This window comes from Python bivittatus, unplaced genomic scaffold, assembly GCF_059951505.1.
Source record: "Python bivittatus isolate LINGU-HERP-01145 unplaced genomic scaffold, Pbiv_v1 ctg000850_np1212, whole genome shotgun sequence".
Lineage (NCBI taxonomy): Eukaryota > Metazoa > Chordata > Lepidosauria > Squamata > Pythonidae > Python > Python bivittatus.
In genome coordinates, this window is record NW_028277112.1 from 40,590,449 (window position 1) to 40,610,129 (window position 19,681).

General features: G+C 34.9%; 1 protein-coding gene across 1 annotated transcript in view; it reads left to right on the plus strand.

Moving 5' to 3' along the window:
* Positions 1–3,358: 3,358 nt before the first annotated feature.
* The window catches only part of LOC103054598 (transient receptor potential cation channel subfamily M member 3), a 78,405-nt gene continuing 62,082 nt past the window's right edge, over positions 3,359–19,681 (plus strand). Inside the window, exons 1-5 of the mRNA XM_088130197.1 lie at positions 3,359–3,415; positions 5,978–6,050; positions 13,890–13,990; positions 15,639–15,773; positions 17,325–17,375. Of these exons, the coding sequence (XP_087986323.1) occupies positions 3,359–3,415; positions 5,978–6,050; positions 13,890–13,990; positions 15,639–15,773; positions 17,325–17,375 (417 nt within the window). The remainder of the gene's footprint in view (positions 3,416–5,977; positions 6,051–13,889; positions 13,991–15,638; positions 15,774–17,324; positions 17,376–19,681) is intronic.

A 19,681-nucleotide genomic window follows, 5' to 3' on the forward strand; every position in this document is an offset into this window, starting at 1 on the left:
TTCCGGTCCCAATTAGAGTCATTAAGCGAGGACTACCTGTAAGATACACAATAAATTATGCAGTACCTGCCATTCACCCTAAGCCAGAGCCTGAGAGAACAGCCAAGTGTTTAGCACTCTTTTAAACACAGGCAGCATTAGGGACAGGCACCTTTGGGAGTGGGGGTTACTGATGATACTGCTTAATGGAGGGGACCTGGAGCATGCCAACCCTGAAATGAAGTGATGAGAGATGCCAGCTACCTGAAAATAGAATTCCATATAATGTTTCCAGTCAAGCCATTCCATCCATATATCAGCTATAATGTCTATATGGAGCTTCTGCTTATACTTTCAGTGGGCAAACACAGAATTTTTTGTGGAACAGAAAGTTACAAAGCATAAAGTTAAAATTAGGAACACTGTCAAACAGTGTGACTGACGTAGGCATTCAAAACTAAAGGAGCTCTTTCACAAGAAAGTCAGAATCATGTAGTGGAATCCTCACTGTACTGTATTCCAAGAAAGCTTATTTCAGAAACCTAACAGGAGTTTCTCAACAAAAGGATTAGTAATTATAGACAAGTTTTCCCTGGCAGGCAGTTTGCTAAATACTTTATATTTGGGTTTAATACACATATAGCATTGATTAGTACAGTTGATTACAGTCAGCAGTTGCTGGGTCCAGTATAGCTGACTTACCACTTTAGCATGACATTTCTTAATGCTTGCGAAAGTGGGAAACAGCCCCGTAACTTCTGTATGTCTGTTATCAAAATGGCTTCGTATTACATTTTTCTTCTAAACAGCTCATTCATCCTCATTTAATTCTCTCTCCCAAGAGACAATTGTACCAAAATATTCAGGCAGGCATTTCCAACTCAATCATGATTGCTACTACATGCTAGAATAGAATTGCCATTCTAGTCTGAGAAACTTAAATGTATGAATAACTTTGGCTGCAAACAGAAGAGGCTATCCTAGTAGCATTTTCTATTGTTAAGCAAAGTAGTTCTGCATTTATAATTTACATCTGCAGCAGTTAAATAAACATGAATAATTATACTTTTAGGCCAAATATTTGTTTAGATTCCTGTTGCCTCCAAAGTGAAAAACTGAAACAGCAGCAAAATGCAGAGTGCTGATGCATTATCATTCTTTGTGCTTCCAATAAGACATTAGAATATAACTCAGCTTTTTCCTTTTATGTTCAGTAAGGCGGACATTATAACAAATTATTCTACTAAGCCACCCATGAGTCTTGGACACAAGCAGCATGCCCATATTGTAGCAACACCTGTGCTACAATATTAGAAGTCTTGGAATTTCATCTAAGGTAGAACATCTGGACAAAAGAAAAGATCTGGAACGTTTTAGTTTGTATGTACCTTTTGTGGGCATTACTGATAAATACAACACATTAAAAATGTGTTGCAGATGGCTTTTGTGAAGGGGGAATATTTATTGCCTGATCATAGATGTATAGCTTACCTTTTTCTTAAGCATGCTCATTTCTGACTAGGCTTAAACACTTCCCTCTATTCTGGATCCAATTATAATCCTCTACTCAAAGGAGAAAATAACGCTGGATTCATAGGCAACTTTCTTGCTTTCTGTCCATGAATTATTCATTAAAACTTAACAGGCAATGAATCCATTGTTCTATCTATATGGCCTTCAGTGAAATGGGAGACCATTGATAGGAGTCAAGTAACAAGAAGGAGAAGGCACATCTTAAACCATTTCCCCAACTTATGATGATGAATTCTTTTGACTGTGTTTTTTCATACATTCTTTGTTTGAATTCTATGGAAGCAAAAACTTATACTTCAGAGGAATATTCACAAACAAAGGCACAATTTGAAAATGATGTGAAACAAGGAGGTGTAGGAGGGAGTAAGAATGAATTTGACATAGAATTATGCAAAGATGACAAACACGTAATTGCAAGAATTTATAAATTGCTGTGATACAGATGTTGAACAAGTTAAAGAATGTAATATTAGATGGATGCTAAATTTTGGGCACAGTATTGACATGGATTTTTAGATAAAAATGTGGACTAAAAATACTAAATTTACTCTGTGCAATAATATAAGAAAAAAAATTATAAAATGATGTATAGATGGTATTTGACACCTGTGAAACTATCAAAAATATATAAGAATGTTTCGAGTAAATGTTGGAAAAGTAGAAAAGAGGATGGATCCTATTATTGTATGTGGTGGACTTGTGAAGTGGTCAAAAAAATTTGGTTGGTAATCCATAGGACACTGGTGAAAATAATAATCCCTTTTCAGATAAAACCAGTACTGTACTTACTAGGACTTATGGAAGAAGAACTGAGTAAAAAGCACAATATCTTATTGTTATATATAATTACAGTGGTAAGATTATTATACACACAGAAATGGAAAAATAAAGAAGCTCCAAACATTGAAGATTAGATATTTAAAATTATAGATTTGGTGGAGTTTGCAAAACTGTCATGTCTAATGAGAGAGAAATCTACAGAGGCTTTTATTAAAGACTAGAGTCCATTTATGGATTATATTACAAAATTAGAGACAAATAGCTTGATGATAAAGGGTTTTATAGATCAAATAAATGGAGATAACAGAAAATTTAAATAGTGACTACAGTGGTATACAAGAATAAGAAATGGTCAATGGATCCATGAGGAAAGTGAAGGGCAGAAGTGGATAACATGTTTTTTAAGTTAGACATTTAGTTTTGTATTTATAGGTTTATGTTTTAGTATATGCTTATGTATTGTGTTTTTTCTATGTTTATTTTATGTGTAGAATTTTAATAAAGTTTATATTTAAAAAAATAAAAATGTGGAATACTGGCCCCAAGACAGTTCCCTGCAGGACCCCTCTGATTAAGCTCCCCAACTCAATATAGGAGCATTAATACCGAATCTGTGAGTACGGTTAGCTAGGCAGTTAGTTATGGACTCGCCTTACTGTAGTGCCATCCAAACCACACTTAACAGCTTGTCATAAGAATGTCATTAACTTTTTAAAAAACATTCCCCTTGTCCACTAAAGTAGTTACCTTGTCAAAGAAGGAGACAAGATTTGTCTCACGTGATCTATTTTTGAGAATTTCTTTAACCTATTGTTGGCTCTTAGCAATCATAGCAATCATCTTCAAGATGCTTACAAAGGGACTACTTTTATTCTCTGCTCTAACTTTTTTCCAGGAATGCATGACAGGCTCACCAGTTGATAATTACTGGTATCCCCCTTTTTCCCATTTTTTGAAAAGAGAGACAACATTGCTCTTCTCCAGTTTTCAGCATCTCCCCAGTTCTCCAGGATTCCTCATATTTAATTAACAGAAGTTGCATTAGAGGTGGGAAGAGAAAAACACAATGCCTGCTGGAAACCTAAAAGGCCCAAACTATGTGGAGCGGGTCATCCAGGAGTGGGTATATCCTCCCATTCTTTTGAGAAGAAGAGCCTGACTCCAGTTCCACACCTACTGTATCTTGCTCCACATGCTGCAGAGAGACCTATGGCTGAGCTCCATTGTCTTATTTTATTTTTATTTTAGTTCTGTCCTCCTATAGGTTTATTTTAGTTCTGTCCTCCTCTATAGTTATTTTAGTTCTGTCCTCCTCCCGTAACTGGTAATTACATGGACAGCCTAACACTGTCCCTCAACAGATCAGAGAAACTATCTGACTGCTGGAGCCATGAGAGTCAGGGTTTCTGGACACTGTCCCCAGTGCCCAATCTGGTCAGCAGGAAACTATGGTCAAACTGTGCTTCATGTTTCCAGTTTCCTTCATGGATTATCCATAAGACAAAACTAAAGCAGTCTCAATTCTGAATTATAGCCCAAAACCCAAATGAAATGTGCCTTGTTTGTTTGTTTATAATCTAGATTTACCCTCAGAAGTGTCTAGAGTTGGCAGGTTAGCATCACCTCAGTCCCTTTCACCAGAAATTGTGCATTTAATAGCTATAATTACTGAGCTGTCCTGGGTTAAGAGGAAGTTTCTTTATATTTACTTTCTTTAAACAAGAGGGAACATGTCATACCTGAAAGATATTGATCATCTTAATCATGGCTAGTCCCACCAATGGGAGATATACCAGCTACAAAGGGCAAGGGTCGAGTTTCTTGCCTCTCTGGACACCATGTCCACGTCTTCAAAATCTGCAAGATGAAAGGATTCCAAGCTAACCAGACTAGCAATTGCTGACTGTGATGTCTCCTCAACCTGGAGTCAAAATTGAAGTGTATCCAACTGACTTTGTCAGTAAACTCTCCAGGGACTGTCTATCATCTTGAAAAAAGAGGTGAGGAAAAATATCAGTAGCCTCTTCATGGGTACTATGGTGTTAAATCATATTTAATTACATGCACAAAAATGAAGACTTGGAGGACCTCATCTAAGATATTTAGAAGTTTAACATGATGAAAACTCTCATTTTGTAAGTGAAAAACTATAGTTGTGCAGAATACTTAGTATTGTTATTTTTGGCCAAAAGTATTTTGTGAGGAGGGTCTGAAGGGGAATGGAAGATTTGAGAAAGAGAAAAGTTTGAGAACCAAAGCATATATGAAGCTATACATAAAATAAGCATGCCAGTTCATTTTTTAAAAAATAAAAGGTATTATTTTTAAAAATACATTAAAGAGTAAGCATAGAATCTTAGTAAGAGATTATACATTATTTCCACTGAGAATACACATAGCTTGGTTTCAGCCCTCCCAGCTATTTTCAAAGTTGCTGTATTGAATATGTGTAGAAAAAATTGGTATTCATTCCAGTCCCACTCAATTCTTTATCTGGCCCTGTTCACTTTATAGAATGCAGCCCCCAGCATATTACTCAAAGACCAAGTGCACCTCTAAGCCATAAAAGGTTATGTACTGCTGGTGTACATGATGCAGTTATTTGCATTGACTTTTCTATTCCCAGTTGCAGGCATTTACAAGCCTCATCTGAAAGTATCATTATTGGCAAGTGAATGTTGGCTTTCTTATTCTCCCCTCCCCTTTTTGCTACCTATTGATTCATTTGAGACTATATCATACTTCTTTTTTTAAGAGTTCCCTGCGTATTTGTTGATTGTTGCTCAGTCGTTCCTTAATGAAATCCTGTTGTCATTGTCCCTAGCACAAATACAGGCATCAGTGAAGAATGTGGTTTTGGAGGGCATACATTTGTGTATTTAGCACATCCCTTTGTAACTGTTGATTGCTACATTTCTGTTGTTTGCATACAAGAAAAAATACCCTCCTGGTTGCCATGGGAACCCCACTGATCCTATGTTAACAGGCTTGATACTAGGCGAATGTTACTATCCACAACAAAAGTTGATACTGGCGTATAATCTCTATATTTCACTTTTCTGGTTATTAGATTAGGTTTATCTACTTGCAGAGTTCTCTGATTCATCGTTAATGAGGATGCTGTGATTTACTTGTACAGGTATGGCATGGTTAGGGGACATTCTATCTGATTTCATTTGTGCTGCATGGATAGAAGAAACATCTGACAATTTTTCCATATGCACCACAGACTCAGATTTTAAAAGATGCTTGTACTGAATAAATCTGTATTACAGCATATCAGTGCTTTGAAATGGATGGACAGTGGTGACACGGTGCTACAGTGCCCTCAACCAATATAAATCGTGATGGTATCTTTGCTACGAAGTTTGACAACTGCTCTATTAATGGTTTTCTGCAACTTATGTGTTCTAATTACTTACCCTCAATAGTTGCCAAGGAGAAGGAATTATTATGACTTGTGCATAATATTTAATTCATATAGCAATTCTGAACACACAAGATGACTCTGGTTCTATTAAATCTTTAATATTTGCTATGTATTATGAATCTGTCTTCCTGTATTAATAGAAACCAGTTTTGTTTGCTCACAATATCTCTGAACAGACTCTCTGCAAATATTACATATTGTTTTAATAGCTTTCTGTTTATATTAGTGCCACATTTGCTTATTTTTGCATTTCAGATTACAGTATTTCGCATGGGATCAGAAGGACACCAGGATATTGATCTGGCTATCTTGACAGCTTTGTTAAAAGGTAATGGAATTTTTACCCCAACAAGTCTATAACAAATCTAGACAGTACACTCTTACGAATATGGTGTTACCCTCCAGCATAAACAATAGAATTTAGAATAGACTAAAACTCGTTTAATAGCAAAGCACCTATTTTGCAGGAGCTACTTTGATCGCCAGTAGGCTTCTGGGACTGATTCAAGGCGATGGTGATTACCTGTAAAGCTCTATAGGGCTTGGGCTCTGATTACCTTTAGGCCCATCTGCTGCAGATGGAATCTGCCCATTCAGTGCAGAGGGGCCTATTAGGACATCCTTCTCAGTAGCAGCCCCCTCACTTTGGAATACTCTGTCCCCCAAGATCAGAAAGGCTCCCATCTTTTTGTTATTCAGAAAACAAGTCCAAACTCAGGAGTGCATAGTAGTGCATATCAGCGTAGTCTGTTTTCTATTGATTTGAGTAGATGTATTCTGGTTTTACAGTTTCTAATTTTTTTACTATTTTCCGCCTGGAATCTAATATATAAATGCAACATTATAAAGAATCTAGGAATCCACATTTTGCTTTAAAAAAAAAATCACAGTCTTTTTAACTGTGTTAAACTTTTAAACACTCCTTTTTTACAAGTATACTATTCTTCAAAGAGAATGTTAATGGGAATAGGTTAAGGGCTGGATATCTTTGTTTGAAATCCAGTGAATGTTCGATAATGGACATGTTTGTTTATGGGAAATTTCTACAACATTCTGAATGAGTGTAATCCAGGAGAAATATATCCTTCTAGATGACATGAATAGATGATTTTGAACAAGATGAGAGTACAGAAAAAGTGACTGAGCCATTCAGACACCCAAGATGAGTGAGAATTATCATGGTTTGATATGTATCTGTTTGGAAAATATTCTGTTTATTTTCAGTAGTGCTTTAACCATAAGTATATTCATGCATACACATGGCAAAGGAGTGAATATAAATCTAAAATGATGATTTACTTGATGGCTTATGATAAATTGAAGAATTAGAAGAAAAGAGAATGTGGAAGCATCGAATAAAGTGAATTGTGTTACAGAATGCCACAGAAGTATGTAGAGTTATGTTAATGGGCTGCATGGAAAAGGATGCTTGGTGGAATGATGAAGTAAAACAGGCTTTGTATGAAAAAAAACACATATAAGAAAATGATTGCTGTAAAAATTCAGAATGTAAAAAAGATATCTAATGCATAAGGAGAAACAAGACACAGTTACAAAAAATGCAGTCAAGGGGACCAAGAAATAGTGAAGATGAGAAGAGGGAGAGAAAGTACATCACAATTTTGATAGAAATAAACAATTGTTTCAGTGGTGCGTAAGGGAGGCTAAACAAGGAGCCTTTACCCAAGTGAATAGAATTAAAATAAAATAATAAAATGATTTCATGCAAAGCTGAAGTAAGGAAGTGATGGAAGGAATCTTTAAAAATGTTATGGTAATGATAGTATAGGCAGTCCCTGGGTTAAGAACAAGCTCCGTTCCTTTAATTTGAATGTGTATGTAAGTCAGAACTTGTACAAATGAACAGGGTGCCTATTACTAAAAATGGTGGACAGCGTTCTCCTTCTTTGAGCTGACAAACTGCTGAAGCTGCGCAATGTTTTCATGAACCGCTGAGGCTGTGCATTTTTAATATACAGCCTGTTTTCAGTCATTTTCAACAGTTCATGAAAACATTGTGTGGCTTCAGGGGTTTGTCGGCTCGAGGAAGGAGAACACTGTATGCCATTTTTAGTAATAGGCAGCCCGTTCGTAAGTACAAGTTGTCTATAAATTGGATGTTCTTAATCCGGGGACTGCCTGTAATGTTTTGAAGAAAGGAACTGAAATGAATACTCTAAATATTAATGACCCAAAACTTTTTTTATTTTAATTTTAAAATACTGAAATACAAAAGAAAAAAATTATATCACCAATGGGGGGGGGGGAAGAAATACGGTGGTTATACAGTGAAAAAAGGAAACCTAGATATATTATTATGTGTAAAATAAACATGACAAAAGAAAAACATTAAACAGAAAAAAACATTCCTATAATAACTATACGTAACTATATAAAATTAATTAAATCCTTAAGCTTATCATTAAATCTGGATCATATATCAACTTATTGCATCATCTCATTTTTAGAACACAAAGACTTTTCAAAAATAAATAATGAACTCACATCCTGGATCTATTCCTGAAAATCAGGAGAGTAAGTTTCTTTCCAGTTACGTAGAATTAGCCTCTTCACTCTGCTCCTGGCTTGAAAGAGCCAAAGCTCTTGATGAGATGACGGACTCAGTATTTTAGGAATATAATTCAACATCATACTGAGATCCTTAACTAAAATATTTCTTCCCAAATTGTATTGTCATATGGACTGGTTTGAAACCAAAACAAGGCTACAGCTGGACAAGACCAAATCATATGAGGTAAAGAACCTACAAATTTCTTACAATGCCAACATAAAAAGCCCAGTTATAATCCCTTTTTAAATATTATTTCAATAAACATGAAACAATATTTGTTGATGAATTAATTTCATTTTAAATCATCACAAATATATTTCACACAAATATATTTCACACTTCATAACACCTGGACCTACTGATTCTCCAAAATTGGATATTCCAATTCTTCATCCTGCAACTGAGATATATAATTAATACTAACATTCATTTTACTTTTTAACGTATCATAAAATGTAATTATTGGTTTCTGTTCTATTGCTGCATTTCTTAAGGGACCTAAATTGCAGATACCTTGGGGGGCACATTATTTAGTTAGTACATGTTTCAATTATATTTATTGCCAAGCAAGTACTGTAAGTAAATCATAGTCAATATGCAATCTCTCAAAACATTTAAAACAACCATTAGAGATCAATTTAAAGTGTTAATCCCTTGTTCTGCCCAAGTATTCAATAAAACATCTTCCCCACTATTTTCACATTTAAATTGTTCTACAACTTCAATTTCTCATGTTATTCAGGATCAAAATGTAACTGCTTCCCTATTAATACTTAAAAGTGTCTGGCAACTTTCAAGTCAGGAAACAAAGATTCCTGTTTAGTATACCTGGACACTAAAACTTGCTAAGATTTCAAACTTATACACTTGCTCTCCAAATGGCCCCACAGAGGAGAAACATCATAAAATGTCCCATTCCCCAAAAATATAGATATTAAAATAAGTAGGTAGGTAGGTAGGTAGGTAGGTAGGTAGGTAGGTAGATAGATAGATAGATAGATAGATAGATAGATAGATAGATAGATAGATAGATAGATAGATAGATAGATAGATGAAAATGTCATAGGTTAAAACTGCCATATCATAATGGAGCTTCAGTTTAGTCAAGAATATCCTGGGGGCTTCAGCCTGTCATAAAAACTTTCTCATTAATTTATAATGTAAAACATATAGTAAGAATTGTAAAATATGCATTCGTTTTGATGTAATATTTATTTTGATAACATTAATATTGCCCTGAAGACTTAATGGAAGTTTTAACCATTGAATGCTATCTTCTGAAATTGCATCTATACATTTAGGCATACTGAATTCAACTTATTGATATATTTTGAGAAAGATATAAACCCAAATGTTTAATAGAGTCTGTATATCATTCCCAAGATAATTTTTAAAAACACAAAGATGTATATAAAGTTAGGGACTAAGTGATTTTAAGCTGGAAATGATCACATGTTGAGTCATACAGTTTATATCCACTGTTTTTCTGTTTGCAGTTGCAACTTGTTAAAACCTATTTTACCTTTAGAAACAACATAATTCCATTTATGGTGTAATTTGAGATTTTTTGATAATTTCAGAACCTCTGGGATTTCTGGAAAGAATGCAGAACACAGCTGTTTCACACGAAGTTTGTTGTTTTAGTTGCTGCTTTGTTTTTTGTTTTTTGTTTTTCCAATCTCCTCTTCAGTATGATTTGTAGGGCAGTCCAAATTCTTCTACTGTATGAAATGTTGGAAGAAGCGCATTGGATGATGTATGCTCATTTCCATAAGTGCTACCTCATCCATGTTGTGTTCATTGAAGCATATTGCTATGCTTACCTGACCCTGATGTCTCTGGTTTCTTCTAGCTTGTTAATGTATCATGACTCATGCTCACAAAGCATTTGTCCTGCGGCTCTGGAGCAACATTGCTTCTATTATCTAACCTGACGCATAGGGCAATGCATGTCAACCATGAAATGGTTATAATTTCATTTCATTTGATTTGAAACAAAAATGCAGGAGTAAGCTTAGTAACTTCTTGTATTGAGAGATGTGCAGTTTGTGAATGCCGTTTCTGTGCAAGATGTTTGGAGCAGCAAATGGGACATTCCCTGCCTCCCACATCTGAAAGAGACCAACCAGTAAACAGATTTGTTTAGGGACTCTTGAATATTTGCTTGCTTTGTTTTGAATTTAATTGACTTATTTTATCCATAGAATTTGGATTTCCAGAGGATAATGTGGGAGTCACTTTGTGTGAAATGGGCAGCTATATACATGTGACATATAAATAAATAAACCCACATGCATACTCATGCTACATACACGTCTGCTGCATATGCAAAGGCAAAGGCATTCATATGATCTAGCACTTTTAACATAATAATGAAAACCATTGTTGTACTGTAGTGATGCAAGCTCCTCCCTGTCATGATGCAGGCTCCAGCCCAATACAAATACAAAAGTGTTGAGGTTGTGTAACATTAACACAATGCTGCTTCCATCATTTGGCTTCTCTTGAAGGATGCTTCTGTGCACAGAAATAAATATATATTTTTGCTACGTATAGAATAGATTCTAGAGAAAAGTCCCTAAGCGTTTGCTATAATTGAGAAATTGTAAGTTTTATGATGATGTTTTCAAGTTTTTATCTGAACCAAAATAAATTTGAACCCAATGAATCTAAATAACAAGAATGTCCAGAATACTTTTCCCTTTTACTTTTGCAAAAAGCAGGCGTTTTTTATTATCATTTGTAGTCTTCCATCTAGTTAGAATGTCAGGACATTGTGGAATAAAGTAGAGATCAGTTTAACTATATCTATACAGTCTGGATATTTAATGGGAACATGCAGCAACAGAGATTTTGCTGTGCTCTGATATAACAGTAGCATGATGCAAATCCACAGGAGAATCACAAGACAGCTTTCTAACTCAGATAGACAAGAAGGGAGTATCCTAGCAACAACACAGAAACCACGTGATGAATCTCAGAACCATTTTTCTGCCTTGATCAGGTTTTATTCCCCTTGAAATCTAAGGGGACGTAAAACAGAGAATTCACCTCCTTCTCAACAGAGTTTGCAATGGATTGATTAATATACAGAGGAAAGTAATGTAGAAATGATATGGATAAAATCATGCTGCATCAACTATAACCCAGAAATCTTAAATCAGAGTGGTATATTCAAATTATATCAAGAAAAAAACCTGCTCCCTTCATTTTATTAATAAAAAGGTTCCAAGACTTCTTTTCAGAATTTAAACACCTAGGCAAGGGAGGAAAATAAGAAAAGAGAGGCTGATACTGCTACTTGATCCAGAGCTGTAGAAAATTGCTTCCAAGAATATAACTTGCGTATATTTGTATTCACACATTAAGCTAACCATTTGTTGTTGTTTTTTTGTTTTGGCTTGGCTTGATATACAAATCCAGCCATGAATTAATTAACTATGCTTTATGCTTTTCCAAAAAGCCATTACAGTATTTAAAAAACAGTGGTTTAGTACTATGTATGAAACCAGCAATAGTTTAGTGGTTTAATTCAGCTGATATTTTTCATTACACTTTCCTCTTTATATTAAAAATGATCAGATTCATTTTAGCATAAACTTCCATAGACAACATTAGATGCACCCAATATTATCCTCAGCAGGTTCGCATGCAAATACACACCGATACAGAGTTGATAAAATGATGGCAAATAGCCCAAAAATTTCACATAAAACATAAACATACATGACTGCTAATTTGTACAAGATAAGGTTTTTCAAGGTTAAAATTTATGTAGAATTGCCACATATTATACTATACTATTTTCTCCTTTCCTAATTATTTAGCTGCCTCAGACAAATCAGGCTACCACTTAAGATGTTTTCTTCCTCGTTTCAAGATCTGTTGATCTAATTTTTAAAAACGTGCTGTATATATTAAATGCAGTGTATTCATTCATTCACATGTTTTGTGGTGCAGCAATCTAATCTAAGCCTTTGATAAAGGCCATTGAAGAACTACAGTGGCATTGGAAATCTCATTGCAGTTCAGTGACTGATATCGTATCTGCATCAATACTCATGCCACTTTTCATTTCATTTTATTTTTGAATCTTTCACTGACCTGAAATAATATCATACATACAGGCTTCTCCTTCGTGAATTACAGAACAGCAGTTTGTTTTATTTTTTATGCAGACAGTGTCCAGTTACTCCTTTGTATGCATACACGTTAAGCTTCAAATACATATAGTACAGTGTATTAAATTAAAATAAATGAACATTGCCAGTTTTTCTGAGATAAATTCTGTAAGACAAGTTTTTTGCTTTGTTAACAAAATCCCAGTGAAGTGTCTTCCTAAAAAAATAATACAGGTAGTCCTCGTTTAGCGACTTCCTCATTTAGCAACCATTAGCAGTTCTGACAGTGATAAAAAAGTAAGTTTATTAACAATCCTCACATTTATGACCTTCACAGGTCTGTAAAGCAAAGGTAAGCTGAAGTAAGATTGTAAGCACAGTTGCAGTTTCACTTAGTGACCGCTTTGCTTAACGACTGAGTTCTTGGTCTCAGTTGTGGTCACTAAACAAGGACCACCTGTAATTGCATTCATTAAAAAAACAGATCTCTCATAGTGAAAGAAAAAAGGTTTTATAATGTCCAGAAAATGGTCCAGTCTCCACTGATTGCATATATCTTGGCTTTTAATTTTTAAAACAGAAGAAACTGTTTCCTTTAGCTATTTCTGGTTAGTTTTCTGTATTGTGCTTTAAAAAAGAATGGAATTGCTAGGAAAGTAGTTGGCAACATAGGAACCAGCAGTTCCAGGCTTGAGAGGACTGCCATGTCAGCATACTTAGCTGCCCCCGGTGGCCTTGAAGAGAGCAGTAAAAATGGCCATTGACTTGGAAGGGCAGAAGAAAATAGCCTAGAATTTAAACCTTTATGTAGGCTTTGATCTCTGTATACACAGTAGGCAATTTTTCTGTTGTATAAAATAACTAAACTAGCTAAGTTATGTCTGTGAGCCTCCCGCTGAGTAAGCAAACTCCTGAGTTCAGTGTCTGACAGCAATATACAAAAGGAGACCTTTGAGAGATTGTCTTTTAACTTTAGATTAATCTAGCAGGCAGAATTAATTATTATTAAAGCTTCTAGGCTATCTCTCCACAGTTCTGCTTCTGTTATCTTTCTTTGTGAGAAGGGATTCCAGATTTTTTCACAAATCTGCATATATAAACCCTAGCTTATCAAAGTTAGAAAGAAAATGGGGTTTGTTAGTCACTATTACTTTATTGCAGTGGGGCTTGTAATTCGTAATCTTAGTTTTCCAAAATATTTAGGCAAATGTTAGGCATCCTGATTTATTTAAATTTAAATATATATATTTTAATATATATTTTATATATATTAAATATATTATTTATATATTAAATATTATATATTTAAATTTCTTGAATTAGATTGCTAACTTCAGCAAGAAAATCATATAAAGATTATTGTAATACCAATCATTTGGACTACGTGTCTACTTTCTTCCCATTTCTCATGAGAATCTGTTTTACCACTGACTGTGTTGAATTAATTAAGTGTTCTTATTCTCAATTTCTACAGGAGCGAATGCCTCTGCTCCAGATCAACTGAGTCTAGCATTAGCTTGGAACAGGGTAGACATTGCTCGCAGCCAGATTTTTATTTATGGGCAACAGTGGCCGGTACAGTATCTATACACTATTAAATACCTTTTCAGTTGAGTGTGATTATTCTGATGATGGATGGATGGATGGATGGATGGATGGATAGATAGATAGACAGACAGACAGACAGACAGACAGACAGACAGACAGTCAGTCAGTCAGTCAGTCAGTCAGTCAGTCAGTTCTGGAACATAAACAGATTGTCACGTAATCATGAAAAAGATGTCTGTAATTTTTCTTGTAGGAAATGGTGTCACCTAGTGGAGCTGTATAACATAACCAATTGTTTTATCTTTTGTGAGAAAAAAAAATCTATTTAAGGACAAATACATTTATTGTAGCTTAAGCTTTCATACACCATAGTCTGCCTCCTGAGATGCCTGGAATATCATATTATGAACTTTTGCTCTCCCTCAAAATATATAGGTGGCCCTCATTGTTCATAGAGGCTCTGTTCCAGTTCAGCAACTGCAGATAACAAAACTTCCAATACTGAAGTTGAAAAAAACTATTTTGCACACCTGCCATTTTGCACATGTATAAAGATGCCATAGATATACAAAACTACAAGTAATGTAACTGCAGTTAATGAGGGCCACTGCCATAGAGATATGATTTAGATATAGACACAGAATCTTCAGTTATTCAGAGAATTCAACAATTTTCAGCTCAGCTTCTGTGTAAGAGAGATAAAGTTGAAATTTGGGAGGGACAAGTATAATTTCTGAGTGTTATGCAAAGGGAAATAAAATGATTCCGGAATAGGGAAATTGGCGGAAAGTTGTTGAATGGGTTGAGATAGATGAACCTGGAGGAGGATTAGTAGGGGGAAGAGAGCAATTGCCTTCAGTAGGAAGCCTAGCTCGACATGTGATCATTTCCACACAAGATGGAATTCAGATAATAATTCAGAGTTGCCCAAGTAGAAGCATTGTTCTTGCATATGAAGGCTCCCGGTCACAGACAATCATATTGTAACGTGGAGACCATAATTTCACTTATGTCACCAACACAACTAGGAAAGGGGAAGTGCTCTTAACTGCTTCTTCCATGTTTGATTGAACATGCTATGGTGAATCCTGAACAGGGTCACAGACAAACAAGTATTGTAGATAACAGCATGACTTCCAGAATGAAATGTTCTAACTCTTGAGAAGTTTTGATAACGTCCATGGTAAATCTTACATACTTGAATTTCAAAAAGCCTTCCACACAGTCTAACCAAAAGAATGATTCCTCTCACAACTGATAAAATTGAAGAACAATAAATGGAGGGCATTGAACAATTCTTTCAGTGGAGAAACGCAAGTTTCAGGAGTCCATCAATATTTTGTACTGGGATCAGTGATGTTTAATTTATATTTATAAGGATTATTATAAGGTAGGAATAAGCATAAAATAGTGAAATATGTGGGTGACACCATTTATTCAGACTGGTAAAAACTAAAGCTGACACTGAGGCTCTCCAGGAGATCTCTGCACCAAGAGGATAGAAGTAAAAAAACAGCTTACATCATCCCAAAATTGTATTGAAAAGTAATGCTATGCTGGAACCCACTTTTAAAATGCTAGGAAAAAATGTGAAATGTTTCCACAATCCTTTTCATTTGTATGATTTTTCCCCACTGATCACAAGGTCTCCCTGACTAGATTATTTCCTTTTTAGGTGGGTTCCCTTGAACAAGCAATGTTGGATGCCCTGGTATTAGACAGAGTGGATTTTGTGAAGTTACTCATAGAGAATGGAGTAAGCATGCATCGTTTTCTCACCATCTCCAGACTAGAGGAGCTGTACAATACGGTAGGGCCCCTATTTGTTCATTTAATTCCCTTCAAGCCTTAGCATGGTGCCCAGAAATTCATCCAATCTCTCCATTCATGAAATAATGCTTGCCTTAAAGTGTTCTTGTAATAAAATCTCATATGCTTTACCTGCTTAGTCTTCTATTATATGCTATTAAAACTATATAACATGCTTTAAAAAACAACAACACTGCATCTGTACCCTATTCTGTTAAAAATAATTTGCTCCAAAGATGAATTGCTTTTTTTAAAAAAAATGCCATTTTCAAACCACCACTGAATTGGCTAGGCTAAAGCAGACCATTTCAAAGTTAAAGTGTTCTATTTAGTTCCTGTTATTTCTCAGGGAACACCAGCTGCTTTGTCAAAATAATCAATCTTCCACGTACCGCCAGGTTGTAACTCATGTGTTTCACTACAAAGATGAGCAAAAATTAAATAGACAGCCCTTTTTCTCTTACAGTGAAAAAGGTAATGCTGCTTATTGAATTTCTGCCTACTTTTCATTTGATAATAGCAAAGAATAATAATGGTAATCTTAAGTCTATCTCAGGCTGCCTGGGTGGTGTAATATCAAGAACTGTTTTATCACACACATAAGGTGATTATGCAAACTCTCTACAGAGGTCACTTTACTTGTTTCCTGCCTCTGATCTCTTACCAATCTCCAACATTGAACTCCTTTTAAAAGATCAATAATTGCATGATTTGGTGATCTCTATATAAGGCATTACATAAGATATGATACTTGTGTGTCATGATATAGGGAAGGACTACCAGTACTATTTCTCCATGACTCGAAACTTTTCATCTAGTAGTAAATGCTTGAAGAACTACAGCTTAGTCCCTTTTGATCTACATTAACTCTATTTCTATCCCCACCCAAAAAGACCATTATTCATGGAGCATCTTTCAAAAATTAGTTGTGGAACATCTTCCAGCAGTATACTGCAAACATGTCTTTTTATATGGAAGGAGATAGTCATCACCATCATGGGGACCTATACTGAAAAAGAGTCTGGTTTCTTAATGCTTCACTTCAAGTCACAATGGCATGGTGTTTTCTGGACAAGGGCATTTTATTGCAAATGTTTAGTTCTGAATTTTGGAGTTAAAAGTTTAGGTACCTATTCAATTCCTGGTTAAGCTATCTGTATACAAAATGATACACTTGGAAAGATATGTTTGCATGAGCAATCTCTAGTACTTTGAATGAAATCAAATACTAAATGCCACAAAAATGCACAATTAGTTTAGTTGTAGAACTTTTTCAAAAAAAAAGTTTAAATGGTAGCTTCCTTGAATCTTGATCTCGGAAGGTAGAGTGCAGTGTTCATACTGATTTCATTACTCCAAATTAAACATGGAATTCTAAGACAAATTAAAGAATATTCAAGTTTTTTGTTAGATATTAAAAAAAACTATACAGTTGTCGCATTCAGTAATTTGAGTTTTATGAGTTAGACTCTTTGACACATCTGTCCTTTGATCCAAACAGCGTCTTCAGACACGTCAGAACTATTAAACTGTTTGTTGTGATCATTTTCAGAGACATGGGCCCTCCAACACTTTGTATCATCTTGTCAGAGATGTCAAAAAGGTAAGAGTCCACAGGTGGACAGTAGCGTGAAGGTAATGTTGTGGCTGCTTCTTGTCATTAGAGACAGCCTCTGTTTTGCATGGGCTACCAACAAAAGCTTTCTTCCACCTTCTGCCATTTCAGTTTGTTCAGTGTGTGTTTGTAATAATTCTCAGCCTTTGTGTACAATACAGTTAACTATTTAGTGGCTGCTAGTTATTTTAGATGCTTTAGGTATAGTGCTTCTGCTAGTGGACTGTAGGTGTTTTTCATGTGATGTGGATTTATGCAATAGATGTATTTTAATAGCCACCACTGTTTTGAATGCTGATTTCCATATTGTGGGCCAGTGTTGGACATTGCAATATATATTATTGTTGTGCTGGATCTTGAATCATTGCATTATTTTCAGCTTCATTAAGTGCTATTTTTTATAAAAACCCCTTATGTCCTTTTTTAAGTAGAAAGTTTTAAAAAATCAGTTTAGATATAACTCAGTTTGTGTGACTGAAGTTATCTTAAAGTAACTGGTGGAAACAGGCTATGCTTTTTCTAAAAACAATGTTTATCAGTAATGTATGTCTTGGACCCTTTTCAGTCACATCCGTTCTCTTGCACAATTAGCATCAAATGAAGAGGGGAGTGAGAATGAACTTGTTGGCCCTACACGTTTTGTTGCAATTCTTACAGCTTCTTCATGCTTGTATGTTGGGTGCTGATCTCCTGCACTGGAGATACAATTATATAGTTTAAACCCCAACAGAGGAGCTGTAAGAAAGTCTTATCTCTGTTTGCCCCCATCTCCCCATAATGGTAATTGTTGGAAGAACCAGAGCATAACGCTAGCTAAATAAAAACTCACCCCCCCCCCAAGTTTCTTTTCCCTGACAAAGCTATAAACTGATTATTTAGAAATTGGGGGGGGGGGAAGAGCTGCTAAAACAGGGGAACTTGATATCTAATGCCTACCTATGTACTTTATCACTGTCTTGTAATCATCTGGAACTTGAAATACATACATAAAATCCAGAGACCATCAGCCATAAATTCACATATTTCTAGATTTCAGTTTTAAGGTACTTTTGCCTTAAAACATAAAACTGAACAACAGAATGAGGAAAATATAGATTTAAAATGGGCTGCCCTTCAACTTTTGTAAAAAAAAAAATAAAAATCCACAGACACAGAGTTTCCAGCAAAATATCTAAAGAATTTAAAAACAGAAGTAACTCAGAGGTTTGGGAAAAAATGGAAATGTTTGAATATAGTTGGAGGGAAAAAACTTTTGAGAACTTATTTTACATTTATTACTTCATCTGTGAGGTAATGACTCATTTTGGAGAACCAGACCAAAATGTGTAACAGTTTTTCTATAATAGAGTTGTTCACAACAACAAAAAAATCCCATGAATATTCAGTACAATACTGGCTAAATCAAAATCAGGGATCAGTTTGCGCTTTCTGGTTCCCTGTTCTTTCTTTATTAGTTACTAGAAGTAGTTTTTGTATGAATAGTCATTTTTGTGCCATTGGCTATTTTGGAAATGTCACTTTCTGTATCACCCTCTTTTTTTAAGAACACCCCTTCCCCATTTTTTAATATCTACTCCTTAATTACGCTGTTGGCTAATAAATCAACTGCAGTGAAATTAAATTATAGTGCATTTTTTTATCAAATAGAATGGAAGAACATTTAAAAATATGCCAGGAGATAGATTTTTTTTAAAAAAAATATGTGTTTTATATGTATATTAAAATGGTAGAATAAACCCTGACAAAGATTACAGAACTATATTCATTTTCTTAATGAATTAATACAGTCCACTCTGTTGACCTCAACATGAAATCTGTTGCATTATAGAGCGATTTTTTCCCTCACTTTATAAATAATGAAGAAGTAAAATGTTATGCTACAAGGTATTAGATGGTTACTGCAGACTCATACCTGGGCAATAACATTCTCTTCAGTCAGTTTCTGAATCTATCAACAAATCTGACATCTATTTAAATGAAATGGCATTCTAGAAAATAACCTCTTAATGCAACATGTTATTTTGACAGTCCAATGGTTCCCGGTGCATGACAGAGACAGATGACTGTCTAAAGCAACTTATCTCATTCTGATGAATTTTGAATTCTGGTAGCTAAACCCCTTGGGATCAAATATATATTTGTTAAAATGAATCACCTTGAAACATTACTTACAGAAATAAATTATATTCACTTTATTCTGCTGAAGAGCAGTTAAATGTTAAGACTGAAAAATAATTTCAGTATGTAGATTCCTGGCATCTTGTGATAACTGAAAATTAAACAGCTAAATATAA